Below are 17,227 nucleotides of genomic sequence, written 5' to 3'. Positions count from 1 at the left end.
CGAAGCTACACCTCTAGCAGACGGGACAACGGCGAGCCAGAGAGAGGCCTACATGCAGCAGCAGTGAGTTGTCCATCCCAACATGAGCGGAGCTGACAGGAAATTAAAGGGCACCGCGCGGCGGCATCTACAAAGCCGACAGGACGGCGGCAGCATGCGACTGACGCAATTTCTTTTTATAGAGGGAGGCGGGTAGTTGAGAATAGCAGGGAAGAAGATAATGACGTGTGAGGCCCGAAAGTGATCTTCTGTGCTCGAGCGGTCTCGGTATCCCAGCCACCGGCAATCCTCATGATCCACAACCCACTCTGTATTGGCCCAGGTATTATTCCCGTATTCCCTGCGGTGAACAGTTGTAAAGGCCCACGTCTGTCATTGCCGGCTTGTTACGGCGTTAGGTACCTGGGCTATGGATCAGATGCCCACTAACAGACTGGGCCGAAGGGCGCAGATTCTGGACTAGCGGCGGGTGTGACCATATTACCGCTCGTCTTGATTCAAGCCTGATAATCTCGCTGCCTTCCTCCGTTGTCCCCTCCTTCAATCTATTCTCTTCCCGTAGACTGGTGCGATGTCTGCCTCTGCGTCGACTGGATACGACGATGAGATGCTGCCGCTCATTCCATGCCCTGACTGCGGCGGCCAGCTGATCAGCTGGATTGCGCGGGGCGGTGAGAACGCCGGCGACCGCCACTACAAATGCGCCAAGAAAAATGTGAGAGCTTCTTATAGCAGATTAATTTATGGTCATTTTTTCTCGTCGCCTTGTACTCATGGGCCAGAGATCTGGACTTTTTTTTGGGCAGGTTGGTCTCTGCGAATACATCAGATCCAACAGGACCTACCGTCCTGATCTGAATCGCCATTTCGGAGTGCAGCACAACGCTTCTGCCTCCCCTAGTCGTCATGGAATGCAGCTCCGAAACAGGATTCGTTCCCAGCAGGCAGTTGGAGCGGGCACAGCTGGGCTTGCCGAGGCTCAGAGCGAGGCGTTCCAGATGGATAACAATCGTCCGGCGCCGGCGCGGTTCGCCAATCACCCCCATTGCTGCATGGAGATGGCACGGCTTGCTGTTGTTTTGGTGGCGGCAAACCTGATCGCAACTCTGTTCGGGATTGGGATGCTGGTCCTCTTCCTCGGCCGCCTAGCTCGCTAGAAGCTGCGATCCTTTGTTCACCTTGTCTGTTGGCTTGTTTTATCGCTAGCATGATGGTTTGACCAGTCAATAGAACATGGCCGTGTATGTGTATTAGTTAAGTCGTGTACTGCCGTCTTAGTAGTATTGATAAAACATAATGGTCTGTGACTCGTTTGCTGTAATGGGAAGTTGTAATGGATCTCATTTTGTGCCTGTTAATGTTAATGAAGGCTTCTATGGTTACTTAAAGTTTTGATGTCTCGCATGACAGTATAGAAAATGGCTTGCCCTGTTCACTCACCGACTGATGGAATCACCAGCAGTCAACCAGTCTGCGGCAGCAACTTTTTGTTTTTTGTTTTTTTCCAGTCGTTTGCATGCACAATCGGCATCGCCTGTACACGCGTCATCACTAGGTTTTTATTATCTTTTATTCCGGTCGAGCTCCCAAACCCCGAGCAGTACCAACACGCTGCTGCCTCTCCCACCCTCCTCTTCTTCGTCTTATCCACTCAGACCACTGCGTCTCTCTCGTCTCACTCCCACAGACCTCGGCCGGTCGCCGTTCGTCAACAGGAGGCTCGGCGCCGCGGGTGCGTCGCGGCAAGGAGTGCAGATCTGCATCTGCTCATCCCCACAAGGTAAGTTCTTCATGCCCCCTAGCTGATCCCGACATTATTGCATCTGTTCTACTACTCAGTCCCCTGCCAGTCCCCTTAGTCCGACGGTCAAATTTAGCTGATTCGCGCACCCATGGATGAGGACACCACTGAGCATCACACGGACCACCGAGATCTGCCTAGGTTTACAGGGGAATCATAGGGGGAAATGCAATGGAGCTTACAAGTTCCACATTTTCATAGTAAATTTGCTGTATTTCTCAGATGCCAATTAGTAGCGCCCACCTTTCAGAGTCTTGATATAGTTTGTCACACTGAAAGCTCACGCATCAGGTTTGCATTTTTATGCAGGCCAGATGTCTGATGTTGGTAGCAGCCTTGGTGGCGCAGCCGGTGGTGGAGAAGATGGCAGGGCAATCTCTGATGGGTCTGAAGTTCAGATACAGGACCAGCAACCAGTCCCCCCACCTATGCCAACATCTCGGATCTCTGTGAAACATGCAGTTGAAGTCATTCAAACGTTTGATGAGTACAAGAGGTGGTTGGTACAAGAAATCGGGTTTGGTGGAATGTTGAAGTTGCCCATGCGGCAGAAGCTTAATCTCAAATTCAGTGCATGGACAATGAGCAAGGTTAGTGTATTTCAGCGCGCAATTATATTGTCTGAGTTAAAGAAGCTGAAGTTCTGGCCGGAGGATGTGCACAAAGTATTTGGGATACCTTGCGGTCACCGCTCTATCCGGGGGCGTGATGGTCACATAACGCCTGATGCAATTCAATTCATCAAGAAGACTCTCGGGATGGACAAAAAAGGTGTTCATAGCCTGCGAGCCGCGGAGGAGTTCCTACTACGAGATGTATCAGAGACATCTAGCAAGCTTGAGAAGGATTGTTTTCAAATTGCTTTCGTCATTTTTGTCATGGGACACGTGCTTGCGCCAACCACAAAGCATGATTATGCCACCATTGATTTTTGGGGTGCCCTTGCAAACACCGAAACAATATCACAGTTCAATTTGTGTGAGTACGTGCTTCAGTGCTTGCTAGAAGCTGTTAGACGTCTCAAGAAGGACATGCTTTCAAACAATCCAGGCACTAACCTTGTTGGTTGTCACCTTTTTCTTCAGGTCAGCATGTGTTTTACATGTAATATATGTTGTCCTTCTTGATGGGGTCTAACTTTTTCTGCTCTGATTTTTTTATCAGGTGTTCTTCCTGCACAGTATTGACTTAGGCATTTTCAATAAGAAGCATAATGTGCTCCCCCGTATAAGTGAATTTGATCAGGACAGCATTAGGAACATGATCACAATGTCCACTGACATTGGGAAGAACCCCACATCACATTCAAACAACAAGGTTTCATTGCTCTCTGGATTAATCACACTGTATCTTTGTATGATGCAACCATTTTTTTCACATTAATCTCACTCTTATCTAATGCAGCTACGTGCGGCAGAAGATGTTTGCTATGCCTGGCAGAAGTATCCTCAGGACCAACCCAACACCCTTCTTGCAGGCACCAACAGCGGTGGCAACAGCGCATCCGCTGCATGTGGCGCACATCAGTTCTCCCGAAATGACAATGCAACAGTGACACCCACGCACAATGTATTAGATGTACATACACCAATCGCACGCTTGGGCCTATTGATTTCACACACTACCTCCGCACACGCTATCCCAACTTGGTACGGTAACAACATTTGCTCACATGTAGGCACATCCTATTCAATGTTTTTTGTAGACCAAAATCATGCATAACTCATCACAATCTACTCCCATTTTCTGCAGGCATCGGATGAGATCACTGTACTGCTCAATGAACAGAATGCCCGGGTACAACATCACATAAATATAGCTCGTGCAAACGCTCAATTGGACATGTTTAAATTTGCAGATAAACTTTTCAATGCACTTTCCAAGAGGTGCATATGTAGTTCCATTAGAGGCTTTTCTGATTGTCCAGCAAGAGCTATCCCAGAACCACAAGGCAAGACTTTTTGTACTTTTCATCAAGTAATAAGCTTAGCAGGTTTCCCATAGTTAATCTTTAATGCACCACTTTTTTCAGCTATGACCGCCACGACACCTGCTCGCCCCAACATACCCGGTGTCAGGCTGGACATGTCTGTATGTGAAGGTCAGTCTGTCTTCATGGTTTCCCTGTGTGTATTTTCAGTCACATCTTCCCGCATCTCACACCGGACTGCCCCGCAATGAATGCAGGTGATAGCTCTACCTCCAAGAGAACTCGTTGCGGGGATACACCTGATCCCCTGCGCAAGCGCCACTGCTCTGAAGGGGAATCTCCCGCGGATATCAACATGTCGATTGTTCGTTTTGCCCAGTTCACCTTGCGAGCAATCAGTGAACTATTCATCAATCTGCCCAATGATGGTAGTACTACAGTTTTCAGTGAGCGGCGGGAAGAGCTACCTGGCCGCAAGTATGTTCAGCACCCTGGGTTCCAAACTGATCCTTGGGGCAGGGGTGTCGTCCCGCCACCCCCTGCAATGATATATCTGAACTTATCCTTCAGTTTTTTGCATCGTCATCCGTGCAAGAATTATGGAGGTCAGTGTCCACGCAAAATACCTCCTACTAGATCATACACGATTTTTGTTGCGCCAACACCATGTACTAATTATGTTGCCTTTATCAGGAATTTCCTGGTTCATGAGATGCCGAGGTTTGCACGCGTCACTAGAGTGGCAATGAAAGAACAACTAGGGGGGAGACCCTAATTGATCACGAGTTGATGTCTGTAATCCTTCGTCGATATTCTCAGATCGACCAGCAATATGATCCAGAATGCCCATATCTTACCTGGCGTCACCCTATCGAGCCAGATTTCCCGGTAAAGATGCAAGTCTAAGACATATATCCATTTTAATTATCTCAGCTACAATGGTATGTCATGAGACCATTTTTTCATTCCGGGAAACCATGCTTGTGCATTTTGTGGCATACGCTTGTCCTAGCAGAGTACGATTTCCTCCACACCGTGTCGATCCAGAACCAGCTTGTTGCTGATTCGCTTAAGTATGATCTCACTTTAGTGGAGCTGGTATGTAATACAGCCCAGCTATCATGCCTACACCCAAATGCCCTGACTCATCAAATCTGACAATCATTGTTTTCTGCTTACAGTTTTACACACCTGTTCCACGGCCAGAGGGCTGGATGGCTGTTTTCTTCAACATGCTGACTAGGGTCATCTGGGTGATTGACCCACTGTACCACAACAAGTTAGCCTGCCCACCCACGGGGCAACACGACGAGATTATAGCATGGAAGCTGCATGATGCATTGTTCACTTGTCTGAATGAATTCTACGCTGGATGGCCAACTAGCAAGGATAATTGGACTCTCAAGTTCCCTTCCATGACCGACTGCATTTTCTCCTGGTAATACAAGCTCAACCTTTTTTATACCATGCAATATTTTTACGGTCCATACTAAAGACTGATTTCTTATTCGCCCCCCGACCCTCCCATAACCCTTCAAATGTGATGCAGTGCCGACACAGGCGGGTGTGTCCTCCTTGTGGCAAGGCACTTTGGTGCTCACAAGCTGAAAATGCCACTCACCAAGGTACACACATTTCCAATCTATGTCTCCCATGTTTCGCACATTATATCTGCTAGCTTACTAGTGCAAACCATTCGCCAATGCACAGTATACTGTGTCCAAAACGAAATGGGATGCCCTGCATGAATGCCTCAAGTTCCAGGGAAACTTCTCTTCCCTCATCCATGATGCATTCTGGAAGGTCCTAGCTCCTTCAGATTATGCATTTGACTAGTAGGGAGTTATGTTGAATGCGTTGCCGGCTTTAGTCTTGTTGCATGGTTTATCCAGTAGATTACAAAGTTATGTTCGTAGCATGGGTTCTGTATGTCGGACCTGCGAGCATGTATGTAAGCATCAATTCAAATCCCCCAGCATTTGGCACCTATCATATATCTACCATGTCAGATGTGTGTACCCTGGATCTATGTTCAGTCGTATATCAATCATCGGACCAACTATCATTATTTGGCCTTGCTCGTTCGTTTGCAAATTTCAACTTCCATTTATCTGCCCTGCCATGCGAGCCTGGTTTGTTTCCAAGGGTCAACAACGACTGTGAACATGGGCATTGTGTTCATTTAGTAGTAAAGTCATGTAATCCCACTAAATTAAAATAAATTCATTTCCAAATCAACAACAGATAAATCACACCAACCATTTGGTCTCATGTTGTGGCAATGAATAGCTGCCGAATTCGTCGCCCTAGCTGTTGTATTATGTGTACCTTGGAACCATGTTCACACACATATATTAATATATGAACCAATTTACCATTTCTAGCCGAATGAGCCTGGTTTGGTAACAAGGATTGACAATTAATTTTTGAAACAAGCCTTGTTCCCGTCCAAAGCTTTCAGGCACGTACAAAGTGAACATTAATTCATCCCCAAATCAACATTGGATGAACCCTTCCAAATATTCAGTGATATGCCATTGCAACAAACACCTCCCAAATTCGCGATACATGCAGGCAGTATATCATCCGTGGTCTCAATCAATCATTCTGTGAGGATAGGTTATTACAAAATCTATCAGCCCATCCTTCACAAGATGACACGATCTTTGCATACCAAAATTTTCAGGCGATACATGGTCTATGTCTACTGAACTCACCAACGCATGCATTTTTTAGGTAACAAACCATGCATCCACCAAATAAACCGAACAAACATCGGTCCGAACAAACATTGCTCCCAACAAACGAAAGTTCTACATATAGGGTTCTTAATTCAGCCTGATACCAAACTTAAACATGTCTATTTCATGCGCCCATAATCAGTTAGGGCTTTAATTCGAACCGCAGGGGGAACCACTACCACACCATGGGGATGGCAGCTAACATTTCCACCATGTCGCGCCGCTTCATGGACTAGTCTCGCAAACTTTTGCAGCAAACCGAAAAGTGATGGAACCACTACCACACGGGTTGAAGTACTTTGGGATGGTAGCTAATGTTCCCTGTCCAGCGTTTACTACTTGATGGAGCTGGTGAATCCAGACATCTTGCAATCTTCTTTGTTTCCTTTCTTCAGAATGGCACCACCTCTAGCATAAAATCAGGTAGCTCTGCTTTGTTTCCCCTCATTGAAATGACCTCGTAAGCAATCATCTGCCGGAAGTAGTGTAGGCGATTCTGAAATTTGGCAGCAGTAATCTACGTCAGCATCACTAGTTGTCCATGATTCCTCTTACAACTCGTTTCAAAAATAGTGTATGGAGCATCATGAACACTGCACGTACCGGTGTGAGAGGATTGTAGATGTACAGGCCCGTGAACTCCCTGATGTAGTTCACCACATGCAGGTGGCTGTCATGGCTGCACAAATTTTAGTTGAACCAGTTCAAAATCTTATTTTAACAACATCTGCTAAGTAGTTTTGCAATTATCAGAGAAGCGCACGCACATTTCGCTGTTGGGGTGCATCCCTACATTGTAGTTCACCCTCCACCCTTGACCTGGCACATACCAGCCTGCAATGTTTTCATGGATGCATCGACGGAGTCCCTCGATGATGTGGTTTGCATTATCTTCGTGCTTCAGTTTCATGGCGTCCTCTCCATTTGAGGTCTCGCACGGGTCCTTAACAAGTAGCGTCTTCTCGTCGACATCAACAACATAGAGAGACCACGAATTGTGGTATGGCACTGGCAGCATCAGTTGAAAATGATCACCGTAGTCAGCGCTCTGATTCAGGGCAAACCAAATATAATATAGTACAATATCAGGATGATTAATCGCTAACCTTCTTGGTCCACTGAAGCCTATATCCAAGCGCCTCAAAGCTCATCATTGTATTCATGAATTCGAAATCTAGACTGTATGAGTTGTACATCAAGGCAAGCTGCAACCACATATTTCCAGTTAGCGGGTCATACATGTTACTCAAGAGGCACAAGCGCAAAAATCATGCCAACTACTCACCACAAAGCGCACATCAAAGACATGGCGCCACCTGATCTTCCATGAACCGTACATGAGCCCTTCCTTGTAAGTGATCATTCGGCTCAAGCAAACCCAACCAGTAACTGTTAGCCTTCCATTCGGCCCAAATTCTTTCCGAAAATCATCACCACACATCACAACTAGGTACGAGGCAAGGTGTTTGAACCATTTCCTGCAAAATGAGTTCAACAAGTGGTAAGTACAAGTAATCCATGTCGGGATGGGTGGATGCACCTTCTTCTAATGTCTCTGCTTTCGAACTTACTTGTCGAGCTCCTGTCTCGTGCATGTCAGCATTTTGTCGAAGAAGTACACCACATTCTTTGTTGTCGGCTCTTCATCCTTCAGTCCAGCTTTCCCCGGGAATTTTTCTCCCATTTCATTCTTCACAAATGTCCTAACCATACCGACTTGCACCCTTACAGGTCCCGAGCCTCCCAGACTAGGCTCAGCGCCGTGATTGTTGGTTGCATCAGCTGAAACACCCGTCCGACAAAGATGTTATGCTTCTAGGTTGTCAACGTCAGTTTTGAATGCATAATTTTGTAACCTATACCTTGATGGATATGCTGCTCGCCCCCTGCCGATGCAGGCCCCACCACGCAATTAGCTGCTACTGATGATCCGCCAGATGTAGTAACTGTATTACATGATCAGCCGGTCAGGTCATGCAAATCCATGCTGCTAGTGTCAGTCATATGATATCTTACTTGTTATTCCAGGGAACACATAGTCCCCTGTTTCTTGACGAGTGATGACCCCAACTCCATAGCCTACGCCCCTGGCTGTATCATTGGGACGCATATGTACCTCACCTATTTTTTGGAACAATCAATCATGTTAGACTTTAACTTTCAGGATGTACACTACGCTACTCACTTATAGGATCCACATTTTGATTTACCATGTAATCCATCTGGGGGAATGCTCTGCTCTGCGGCTCCTCCTTGTTGGTCGTCTTGCGTCGCACCTGCATCACTGTCAGAGCTATCCGATGAAGATGACCCACTCCCGGAAGGTGTTTTCCGTTTCCTATTGCGACACTTCTTGCTCCCACGGTGCACACATCTTTTCTGTCGTTGCCTTGCTGGAGGCACAAACCGAATTACTGGCTGTTCCGGAGTAGAGCTCATGCACAGCACACCTGGTGTTGCCATCACAAAATGTTTGCTTTTGTTACGAGAAGCACTTAACGAAACAACACAATGGTTTTACATCTATGTGGGATAGCATTATGCACCGTTGATCTCAGCCTGGAACTTGAGACAATCTAGCACCATATCAGCATTGCTTGGCGTTGCTCTCATCAGCTCATCTGGGACAAGATTTTATCATCACGCCGACATGATTGTTGTTAGTAGTTATACGCAAAAATCATGTAACAACAAAATTGTATCACTGCTTTTCAAAAATATACCTATTTCTGCCTCGATAGTTTCCATGGCGCAGTTGCCTGCTTGCGCATCTGTAACCACATTATAAGCTCTAATTAGTCAGCAAAAGACAAAGCATTGGAAGGCTCTTTATCACAACTTCAGAAACCTAGCAAACTATACCTCCACGAATGACCAAGGTGGGGGGGTCTGGTTATTGCTCTTGTGTTTTTCTATGTATTTCCTAATGCATGCCTACTTCCCCCTAGATGATTTTTCCGGTTCTGCTACAATTTTTCTTCAGTAAATCGACCATCCTCGTATTATTTTTATTTATTATTCACCTTCTATGTGGTGCATTTCATACTTCTGGGGGTGTTAGTTGAATGCCTCTCACCTAAACAACCAATATTTGTTAGCTCTGCTATGAACACCCGTGGGCAAAAATATGATAGTGACTTTTCCTAATTTTACTTGTCGTCCCACTGCGACAGTGATATTAAGAACGCACACACCATTCATATCATTTCTAGCTTGCAAAAGAGCGACATAATTTTTTACTATGCACGATTCTTAACCACACCAGTAATGGCATCATTACCGACGCTGCCATCAACATGCTCCCCCAAACCATGTTTAGCACGCTTGGCAGATGAGCTGCTGCTGTCTTCCTCTGCATCTTCATCCGACTCGCCATGGGCGCCAGCCGAAGAGTGCTCGCCGTCTTCAACCTCTGCAAGCTCATCCATCCCCAGAGGCTGGTCTTCTAGGTCATGTTCTCCATAGCCTTCTTCCACATCCTGCATCGCCTGCATCTCAACTTCCTCCTGCATCACGATGTGTCCGCCCTCCCAGACATCACTTGCAGGCGGCGTCTCCTGCAGGGTAATCACCAGATAAAGCAAATTCAGAGATAACTACAGATATGGACTGCTAATTGGATGCAACCCCCTCCTCCCCCAGCACTTCGTCATACCTGCTCAACGACTGCTGACACTCCAGATGATGAACTCGCCGCTACTCCTGCTCCTACGGGCTGGTTTACTGAACTATCAAATGCATCAGACACCTGACAGTAGGTTACACACTTAGAATGATCTCCCTCACGTTAAGTTGAGAGTCGGTTAAGAAGAGGCTAACCTCTGGGATTACACCAGCGCCCTTGTGAGTAGGATCAGATTTCGTAAGGCCAGACACCAAGAACGATTGCAGGTTAGGAGCCATGGCAAGAGCTGCCCTCTAATGGAAGGACTTGGTATACTAAAACAGAGGAATGGCTTACGCACTGCCCTCTGCCTCACTACTTATCTGTCTATAGCTCCTCTCTTTCCCGCACTTGGGGTTTGAAATTCGAAATGGGTCAGTAGAGCAATGGGCGCCACACCACCGAGAGGCATACACCTGTAAAAAATGCATACTGAAACATGTCCACAACAGGTGGCAAGCTTACCAAAATCTGATGAATTTCTTTTTTCCATGACCACAGAGTGTGCTCACTCTTAATTGTTGACAACTTTTTTTGCAGCCCAGGCGGAAAAATACAACAGCCGCTTATATGGAATTTGATTATCTTCAGTATTCACAATTTCATTTTCTCTCATTTCACATTTCCCATTCATTCAATTTCCATTTATGCGTCAGCATACTGACAAATAAATCATATATATGCACACCGAGACAATACTGATAACCGCACAAATGCATCAGCAGGTTGTACAAGAATTCACAAAAATACTTAAGATTGATTTATGCAAACCCCCTACACGATTAGATGCAGACCAGTTCAACAGTACGTGATTTTTTATATTCCACATAACTACTTTTTCACATGCATAGGAGTTGCATACACTCAGCAAGCATGAAACTTCACAAGTTCTACACACATAATTACTGAACCACACATTCAGTACTATAGATTTTTAGTCTAAGTAATTCTTTCCAAGCGCTCACACGCCTATAACCCGCAGATCACCGACTTTGTTGCAGTTGTTTCGCCTATGACCTTCAACTCCACAATTTTTGCACCTTGCTGGTTTCCGAACAGGCTTTGGTGCATCACCCCGGTCCGGGCAAGTAGTCCTCTTATGCCCTTGCTGCCGACATATGCTACAGAACCTGGTCCGCTTGCTGAGCCCCTCGTACGGTGCCTTCTCACGGCTAGTTGTCGGGCGCCCCATCTCTTTCCTTTTCTTTGGCGCCAACAAGCCACTGAGTCTATTCCCACTCTCATTTGCAGAAGTAGCATCATCATTCACATTTCCGAAGCCTGCACCTCCACTTGCCGCAACTACTATCGTATGGGCAGCAAGCTCATCACCATTTGCCCTTGCATTAGCACCATCTCCATGCTGACCAATCCTGTCCTCTAGTCCGAGCCCATCCCTTATTTCCGAGAATGGTTCCATTTGGACCAGGAAATCCTTGATGAGAGTCATGAATTTGTCATATGCTTCCACGCTTGCATCGCCCATTCGAACCAACTCCATGGCATGCATATACATATTGAAATGCCTGAAGCTAAAAGGTTTGTTGTGAGCATTATCCCTCTGATATTGAGTAAGGTGAGCTGGCAGTATGTCCCGTGCGTCCCTGGTCCATCGCTTCACAATGTGTTTTTGCGGTATCTCTGTAACACGGATGAAATCCAGCACCTTCAATGTTCAGTTTTCATGTCTTAGTACACACCAGATTGCATGCATTGTACGCATATCTACAATAAGAGTTGCTTAATTTTCAGCAGTTACCATACCTTCACAACATGGCTGCAAAGCAGCCCCATGTGTGCAAATTGCCCACAATCACAGTCATATTCATCACCTCCTTCAAGAACAGCTACCTTATATGACACCCTACACCACTTCTCCCTCCTAGCAGCATCGGTATGAATGGCAAGATACAATTTTCCTTTCTCCCGCTCCTCCACTTGGTATGCGCCGCACTCATAAAGAATATGTCCAAACTGCTCGAACATAGCTCGTGTGTATATCTTACCAGCATGCCTCTCTATAGCTAAGTTTGCTCTGTACAGCGGTCTATCCTGAAACATATATGCATCAAAATCAGTGATCATGTTACTACCACACAGCAAGTTGCCATTACAAAATATGACTTACTATCCGTGTCCGCTTCTCCTCGTAGTTCTCCTTCGGCTTCCCTGTCAAATTGTAGTCTCATGTATTTCTTCACAAACATATGCATGGGACAACCAGGCGGTACGTAGTTCTTCAACATGTGGTTTGCACTTTCACCGCGCTGGGTGCTGCTCATCTTAGCACAAAAAAACTCCTTTAAAATAAGGCTTTGCCCACTTGTGTCTTATGTCATACAACTGCCTCATGTAGTCATGTGTCTTCAAATTATATTTCTCCACCAAGCTCTTCCAAGCTTCCTCGAATTCATCGATTGTAAGCATGTGATTTACTACCTTGTGAAATTCTGCCCTAAACTCGCTCTTCTTTGAGTAGAGCGATCCAAGTGATTCTTTTGCCTTCTTCAGCACATGCCACTTGCACCAACGGTGTGCTGTCTGCGGCATCATATTTTTAATGGCAACCTCCATAGCCCGGCATTGATCTGCAAAACATCACACATCGCTGTTAGACAACAATGATTTCGAAACAACTACAGACATTGTTAGCACAGATAGTTCCTTTACAACTAGGCATCACACCTGTTAGAATTGTCCTCGGTGCAGTCCCACCCATCATCCTAATGAATTATGTGAAAACCCACTCAAATGTCTCCACCTTTTCATCACGGACAAGAACACCGGCCAGGATGATGCTCTGGAAATGATTATTCACACCCACAAACAGACCAAATGGCATGTTGTACAGGTTTGTTCTGTATGTTGTATCAAAGGTTACGACATCTCCAAAGAATGTGTACTGCAACCTGCTGCTCCCATTCGCCCACATAAGAGTTGCTATCCGACCATCCTCATCTGCTTGCACACGATAGGTGAAGTGAGGATCTCTTGAGCCCAGCTCTGCAAACACCTCCATGGTCTTCCTCACATCATCCTCCGACTGTTCTTTATTTATTTTACCACACAAATTCTTCAGAGCTCTTTTTGTGAAAGGCACCCTTTCCATTGAACCAAAGAAGCTTCCAATTATGCCGGTGTATTAGTAGATAACTTTGGCTAGGTTAACATTGTTTTGTCGCAACTACTCGACCAAGTCTCTGTTCTAAGCATCGATGTGCTTGTGTGAAGGCCAGTGTATTGTCTGCCCATATGTAGGAGATAGCAAATGGTTGTGCTGCTCACGGTGCTCAGCTATGTACCAACCATTATCCTTTGTGCGAAGTAGTCTTATTAATGCCGGTCATTCACAACGGCATGATCTTGTGTTTTCCACACCCGGTTTACCCTGCATAAAACAGTAATACAATCATAGACGTGTCAGGTTACACGAACCACAGAACAACAACACATGTATGAAAGTAATCCATATAATTATAGAAATGCATACCGCACACCCGCAAACAATTTCCTGCATGCACTTTGTTCTCTCCACATTCAACCTACTCTTCCCATATCTTATTCCAAACCCCTTCTCCCACGAGTAGAGATTGTAGAAGTCATAGGCCTCCCCAAGTGTATCAAAGCTTGTGCCCAGTTCTGGCACAACCACAATGCTTCCAGGCTTGTCACCAAACCCCCGAATTGCTTTCTCAAGGGCACTGGTTCGCCCAGGGCAAGGAGCCCTGCCAGGAGCAGCAGCTCCAATTCTAACCCTGCATTTCAAGGATTATTCACATCAGCATCTTGATGGATGTTTAACTCAAAACTGCATTTTCTGGAATCTTGCCATATAAATTAAGTTCTTCCGGTTCATCACACTCTTTTTATATACAATGACTCGTCAACGCCCCAAGACTGCTATCCTTTATATTGTCCCAGTACATCTGCTGCTACAGCTATGGTGTCAGGGGTAACATACACACCAATCCTAATTGTTATCCATACGATTCCTATATCAGTCTTTCATAATCCCCAAAATATGCAACTGAAAATTATCTACATGCCTGATCACTAATATTTTCACCCTTTCTAACCAACTAACTTTTAGTCCAGCCTACATTTTCTATTTGCCCCCATGTTTATAAGTTTTTGTATACCAGTTATTTCATACCAGATTAGGTGTGCATACCATGCATCATAATTTAGTTTTTGCAAAACAGAGCATCACTACTGCGCCAGTCATATTTTCTAATTTGTAGGATGCAAATTGTGAATAGCCGGTTGGTATGAAAACACAGAGGCACCTCCCCAGGGCAAGGGAGACTAATGGTTCGCTCTTTTCTTCGTCGGATCAGCAGTTGTACGACGCAAACAGTCAGCACTATAAATAAAGGAAAAAAATTAATATAATCATGAAATGCTTGTCTTCATAATATATTTGTAGTGGGAATAAATGCATCATATTTTTGTAGAGGGAATAAATGAATTATATATATTAATAGAATCAAAATGTATGAACTGATAATTTCCAAATGGTGCATAGTTGGATGTGGCTATCATCGATTTCGAGACAATTGTGCATGCGACTCACATGATTCAACTACCAGTTGACCCTCCAGCAAAGTCAGGTCAGTGCCGGTGCTGTATGTGCGCAAACATTGATCACAACAAGAAATACTTGTACATGGAATTTGACAGTACTGATGAAAGCCGTCTTGAGGCACGGCAGAACACATAAGATTGTACTGCTGTAGCCTTAGGGCATGACAAATGATTTGTTATTTGCTTCGTCAGAGCAGAGAAGAACAGAACAGTCCCCAGTGCAAGAAATTGTACAGTCAGAGGTTACCTGCGAGTCCAGCCTGGTGTTTTCGGATCAACTTGGCCAATGGATTGCTCAGACGCCTGCGGTTCATCATCTCGCTCAGTCGCAGCTGCCCCATCCACCGCACAGATCTGCCCGTCAACGCTTATAGTGGCCATGGGGGACAGCTCGCAACTGGTTGTCATTCACCTCCTCCATCACCGCGGACCTGCAGTCCAACAAATCCATTCTGGATCAGGACCACTTACACAATGAACAATCATAATCATTGTGGACAACTGATTGGGGGCGGGGCAAGAGTACGGGGGGTGAGGGATTTTTGCCTTACCTCCTAATTGGTTGCATCAGGAACTCCATCGACGATACTCGCCGCCCTGCACTCCTTCTTCCGCAGATCTCTGCCGGCGTCAATGGTGGACACAAGAAAGACTGGCGAGAGGTGGGAGACAGCGGCGCTGTTTGCCTCTGTAGCCATTTACTGGCCAGGCCTACGCCTACCGACGGAGATTCGCTTTCCTGAGCCACGGATCAGGTAATCAGCTGATGTCCCGAGCCACGGCTCAGGGGAAAGGCAGTCACGGCGCCATCCGCGGGCTCCGTCCCGACGCGATGTACACGGTGACAGTACGTCGTATTCCATCCCCTCGCGATTTAATGCCGCTCGACGCGCTGGCTCAGTAATTCAGCGACGCACATCCTAATGCGCTACCGACTGGTCATGATAAAGTGCTCACCTGTGCTCGCGAGCAGAACAGCCGCTTCCGTGCGAGGCCGTTCTTTTCCTCTGCTCGGTTTTTTAAAAAAGAGTCTCCGATTCTTTTTATAATACAAAGGAAAAACAATGTTTTGGAAAATATTGTAGTATTAGGGCCAATTTTTTTGGCGCCTTGAAAAATAAGCTGCCTTCTTCCCAGCTTTTCTCATAAGCCGAATCTCTTATTAATTGGGGCTTATGAACTAGTTATAGAATAATTAATTTAGAAGCCTCAACAAATTTTGATAACGGCTTATCTTTTAAACTGGGGAAAGACAGCTTATTTTTTAAGCCGTCTAAAAAAATTGGCCCTTAAAATCGCAGTTTTTAGGGGCAACCAACCAGTAAATAAAATTGTGGTAATATAGAAAATTGTAGTATTCTCTAAATGCTTAGAAAAAACTTTGCTATCAAAGAGTTTTGCAGAAAATATAGTTTTGAAAAACTGTAGTATTTTTGTCTACAGGTACTAGATACCACAGTTTTCACATATCAAAGTATTTTGTAGTATTGGGTGATAGTGTATGGCTGATGCATGTTTGCAACGACGTAAATTAGCTAGCTAGTTGTTTCATAGTAGTTGCAAACAAGCACGAATTTAGCTGATCAGTGGTTGCAAATTGAATGGCCATGCATAAACAGACCCAGCAGGAGCACAGCGGGGCGGCACAGAAGCGCACGGTGTCGGTCTGGCTTGGCAGCCGCGAGCGCGCCGCGGCGAGGCGTTCAGGAGCAACGCATGCACGGCAAGCTGCGGCGAGCAAGGCCGCGGCATGGTAGCGCAGCACACGTACGGTGTGGCTATGATCGCAAACAACAGCCTACACAGTCTTAGCCAGCAGCGTGCGTGACCATGGCATGAGTAACCTGGACATGACGAGGCCAGGGGGCTGACCAGATGCACAACACGTAAGAGGAGAGGAGGAGCACAAGTGAGAGCAGGGAAGGACACTTTTTTCCTTCCATTGCCTCCTGTTGGCTTGTCCCATGGCCCCCGATCTTCAGGGTGGGAGGCTAGGAGCGAGGAAGGCGGTAACGAAGGGTCTTATTTTCTTCGTGTGCTCTGTTTTAAAAAAAGAGGTCTGAGGATTTTTAATGCAGAGAAAATACCGCAGTTTTGACAATACTACAGTTTTTTGTGGTTGCCAAACAGCTCATTTCGCACAAACACAAGCGAACTGCACGCCTACAGCCGCCATCCTGTCGACCAGAGTAGGTACAGGGGTGCTGAAAGTGGACCACACATTTGGGGAAAATGAACACTTCTGTTCACAAGTCAGAGTACTGACCTTTTGTTCACAAATCGCTCTGTATAACTTGTACAAAAAATCTGCAATAAACCGTAAACCGAACCACAAGAACAACCAACAGCGAGCGCACTGCATTCGATTTTCTCAAATAAAAGCACAAGAAACTAAGAACCGCCGTCTATGGATGCAACGAACCCAATAGCCAAAATCTGGAGAGAGAGAAAACAGCAAAAAGGGGGACTGCACGCCTCGCTACTACTCTTCCACCGGGTGTCGCCGC

The 17,227-nt window shown here is 45.9% G+C and overlaps 5 protein-coding genes and 1 pseudogene across 12 annotated transcripts; 3 read left to right on the top strand and 3 right to left on the bottom strand.

The window, feature by feature from the left end:
* Positions 1 to 514: 514 nt before the first annotated feature.
* Positions 515 to 1,303, top strand: LOC119328543. Its single transcript, XM_037601521.1, has 2 exons — positions 515 to 715; positions 807 to 1,303. Exons 1-2 carry the CDS (start codon positions 572 to 574, stop codon positions 1,155 to 1,157), a joined length of 495 nt encoding a protein of 164 aa, XP_037457418.1. The 5' UTR covers positions 515 to 571; the 3' UTR covers positions 1,158 to 1,303.
* Positions 1,304 to 1,603: 300 nt separating this feature from the next.
* Positions 1,604 to 3,752, top strand: LOC119327668. Its single transcript, XM_037600768.1, has 5 exons — positions 1,604 to 1,780; positions 2,111 to 2,886; positions 2,966 to 3,118; positions 3,206 to 3,450; positions 3,554 to 3,752. Exons 2-5 carry the CDS (start codon positions 2,116 to 2,118, stop codon positions 3,612 to 3,614), a joined length of 1,230 nt encoding a protein of 409 aa, XP_037456665.1. The 5' UTR covers positions 1,604 to 1,780; positions 2,111 to 2,115; the 3' UTR covers positions 3,615 to 3,752.
* Positions 3,753 to 3,829: 77 nt separating this feature from the next.
* Positions 3,830 to 16,811, top strand: LOC119327670. Of its 5 annotated transcripts, XM_037600770.1 has the most exons (7): positions 3,830 to 3,902; positions 3,989 to 4,336; positions 4,425 to 4,619; positions 4,747 to 4,829; positions 4,913 to 5,169; positions 5,281 to 5,356; positions 14,662 to 15,033. In XM_037600770.1, the coding sequence occupies exons 3-7, from the start codon at positions 4,574 to 4,576 to the stop codon at positions 14,854 to 14,856; spliced, it is 657 nt and encodes a 218-aa protein (XP_037456667.1). In that variant the 5' UTR covers positions 3,830 to 3,902; positions 3,989 to 4,336; positions 4,425 to 4,573; the 3' UTR covers positions 14,857 to 15,033. The 5 variants fall into 5 exon arrangements, 4 of the variants coding, with proteins under 4 accessions (XP_037456667.1, XP_037456668.1, XP_037456666.1 ...); XR_005158644.1 differs by lacking the exon at positions 14,662 to 15,033 and adding an exon at positions 8,204 to 10,771 and having other exon boundaries at positions 4,425 to 4,829; XM_037600771.1 differs by lacking the exon at positions 14,662 to 15,033 and adding an exon at positions 16,340 to 16,811 and having other exon boundaries at positions 4,425 to 4,829.
* Positions 6,668 to 8,208, bottom strand: LOC119327671. 2 transcript variants are annotated; one of them, XR_005158645.1, is made up of 5 exons: positions 8,044 to 8,208; positions 7,758 to 7,950; positions 7,579 to 7,677; positions 7,240 to 7,480; positions 6,668 to 7,151 (listed from the first exon to the last, which is right to left on the bottom strand). XR_005158645.1 is itself a non-coding variant. In XM_037600774.1 (4 exons), the coding sequence occupies exons 1-4, from the start codon at positions 8,181 to 8,183 to the stop codon at positions 7,379 to 7,381; spliced, it is 534 nt and encodes a 177-aa protein (XP_037456671.1). In that variant the 5' UTR covers positions 8,184 to 8,208; the 3' UTR covers positions 6,668 to 7,378. The 2 variants fall into 2 exon arrangements, 1 of the variants encoding a protein (XP_037456671.1); XM_037600774.1 differs by having other exon boundaries at positions 6,668 to 7,480.
* Positions 10,874 to 13,046, bottom strand: LOC119327667 (annotated as a pseudogene).
* Positions 13,069 to 15,397, bottom strand: LOC119327672. 3 transcript variants are annotated; one of them, XM_037600777.1, is made up of 4 exons: positions 15,272 to 15,397; positions 14,968 to 15,151; positions 13,627 to 13,891; positions 13,069 to 13,524 (listed from the first exon to the last, which is right to left on the bottom strand). In XM_037600777.1, the coding sequence occupies exons 2-4, from the start codon at positions 15,126 to 15,128 to the stop codon at positions 13,480 to 13,482; spliced, it is 471 nt and encodes a 156-aa protein (XP_037456674.1). In that variant the 5' UTR covers positions 15,129 to 15,151; positions 15,272 to 15,397; the 3' UTR covers positions 13,069 to 13,479. The 3 variants fall into 3 exon arrangements, with proteins under 3 accessions (XP_037456674.1, XP_037456672.1, XP_037456673.1); XM_037600775.1 differs by having other exon boundaries at positions 13,634 to 13,891; XM_037600776.1 differs by lacking the exon at positions 15,272 to 15,397 and having other exon boundaries at positions 13,634 to 13,891; positions 14,968 to 15,157.
* Positions 16,812 to 17,227: the final 416 nt, after the last annotated feature.

This window comes from Triticum dicoccoides, chromosome 7A (genome assembly GCF_002162155.2).
Source record: "Triticum dicoccoides isolate Atlit2015 ecotype Zavitan chromosome 7A, WEW_v2.0, whole genome shotgun sequence".
Lineage (NCBI taxonomy): Eukaryota > Viridiplantae > Streptophyta > Magnoliopsida > Poales > Poaceae > Triticum > Triticum dicoccoides.
This window is presented reverse-complemented; position numbering and strand designations above follow the sequence as displayed.

What these genes read in the sequence shown, in the direction of transcription:
- LOC119328543 (XM_037601521.1), top strand. Translation starts at nt 572, where the DNA reads ATGTCTGCCTCTGCGTCGACTGGATACGACGATGAGATGCTGCCGCTC. An exon ending in ACAAATGCGCCAAGAAAAAT is followed by an intron (nt 716 to 806) that starts GTGAGAGCTTCT and finishes TTTTTTGGGCAG; the next exon opens with GTTGGTCTCTGCGAATACAT.
- LOC119327668 (XM_037600768.1), top strand. Translation starts at nt 2,116, where the DNA reads ATGTCTGATGTTGGTAGCAGCCTTGGTGGCGCAGCCGGTGGTGGAGAA. An exon ending in GTTGTCACCTTTTTCTTCAG is followed by an intron (nt 2,887 to 2,965) that starts GTCAGCATGTGT and finishes TTTTTTTATCAG; the next exon opens with GTGTTCTTCCTGCACAGTAT. An exon ending in CATCACATTCAAACAACAAG is followed by an intron (nt 3,119 to 3,205) that starts GTTTCATTGCTC and finishes TATCTAATGCAG; the next exon opens with CTACGTGCGGCAGAAGATGT.
- LOC119327670 (XM_037600769.1), top strand. Translation starts at nt 4,680, where the DNA reads ATGAGACCATTTTTTCATTCCGGGAAACCATGCTTGTGCATTTTGTGG. An exon ending in ATCTCACTTTAGTGGAGCTG is followed by an intron (nt 4,830 to 4,912) that starts GTATGTAATACA and finishes TTCTGCTTACAG; the next exon opens with TTTTACACACCTGTTCCACG. An exon ending in ACCGACTGCATTTTCTCCTG is followed by an intron (nt 5,170 to 5,280) that starts GTAATACAAGCT and finishes AATGTGATGCAG; the next exon opens with TGCCGACACAGGCGGGTGTG.
- LOC119327671 (XM_037600774.1), bottom strand. Translation starts at nt 8,183, where the DNA reads ATGGTTAGGACATTTGTGAAGAATGAAATGGGAGAAAAATTCCCGGGG. An exon ending in ACGAGACAGGAGCTCGACAA is followed by an intron (nt 7,951 to 8,043) that starts GTAAGTTCGAAA and finishes CTCATTTTGCAG; the next exon opens with GAAATGGTTCAAACACCTTG. An exon ending in TCTTTGATGTGCGCTTTGTG is followed by an intron (nt 7,678 to 7,757) that starts GTGAGTAGTTGG and finishes ATGTGGTTGCAG; the next exon opens with CTTGCCTTGATGTACAACTC.
- LOC119327672 (XM_037600775.1), bottom strand. Translation starts at nt 15,128, where the DNA reads ATGACAACCAGTTGCGAGCTGTCCCCCATGGCCACTATAAGCGTTGAC. An exon ending in ACACCAGGCTGGACTCGCAG is followed by an intron (nt 13,892 to 14,967) that starts GTAACCTCTGAC and finishes CTTGAAATGCAG; the next exon opens with GGTTAGAATTGGAGCTGCTG. An exon ending in ATGCAGGAAATTGTTTGCGG is followed by an intron (nt 13,525 to 13,633) that starts GTGTGCGGTATG and finishes TGTTTTATGCAG; the next exon opens with GGTAAACCGGGTGTGGAAAA.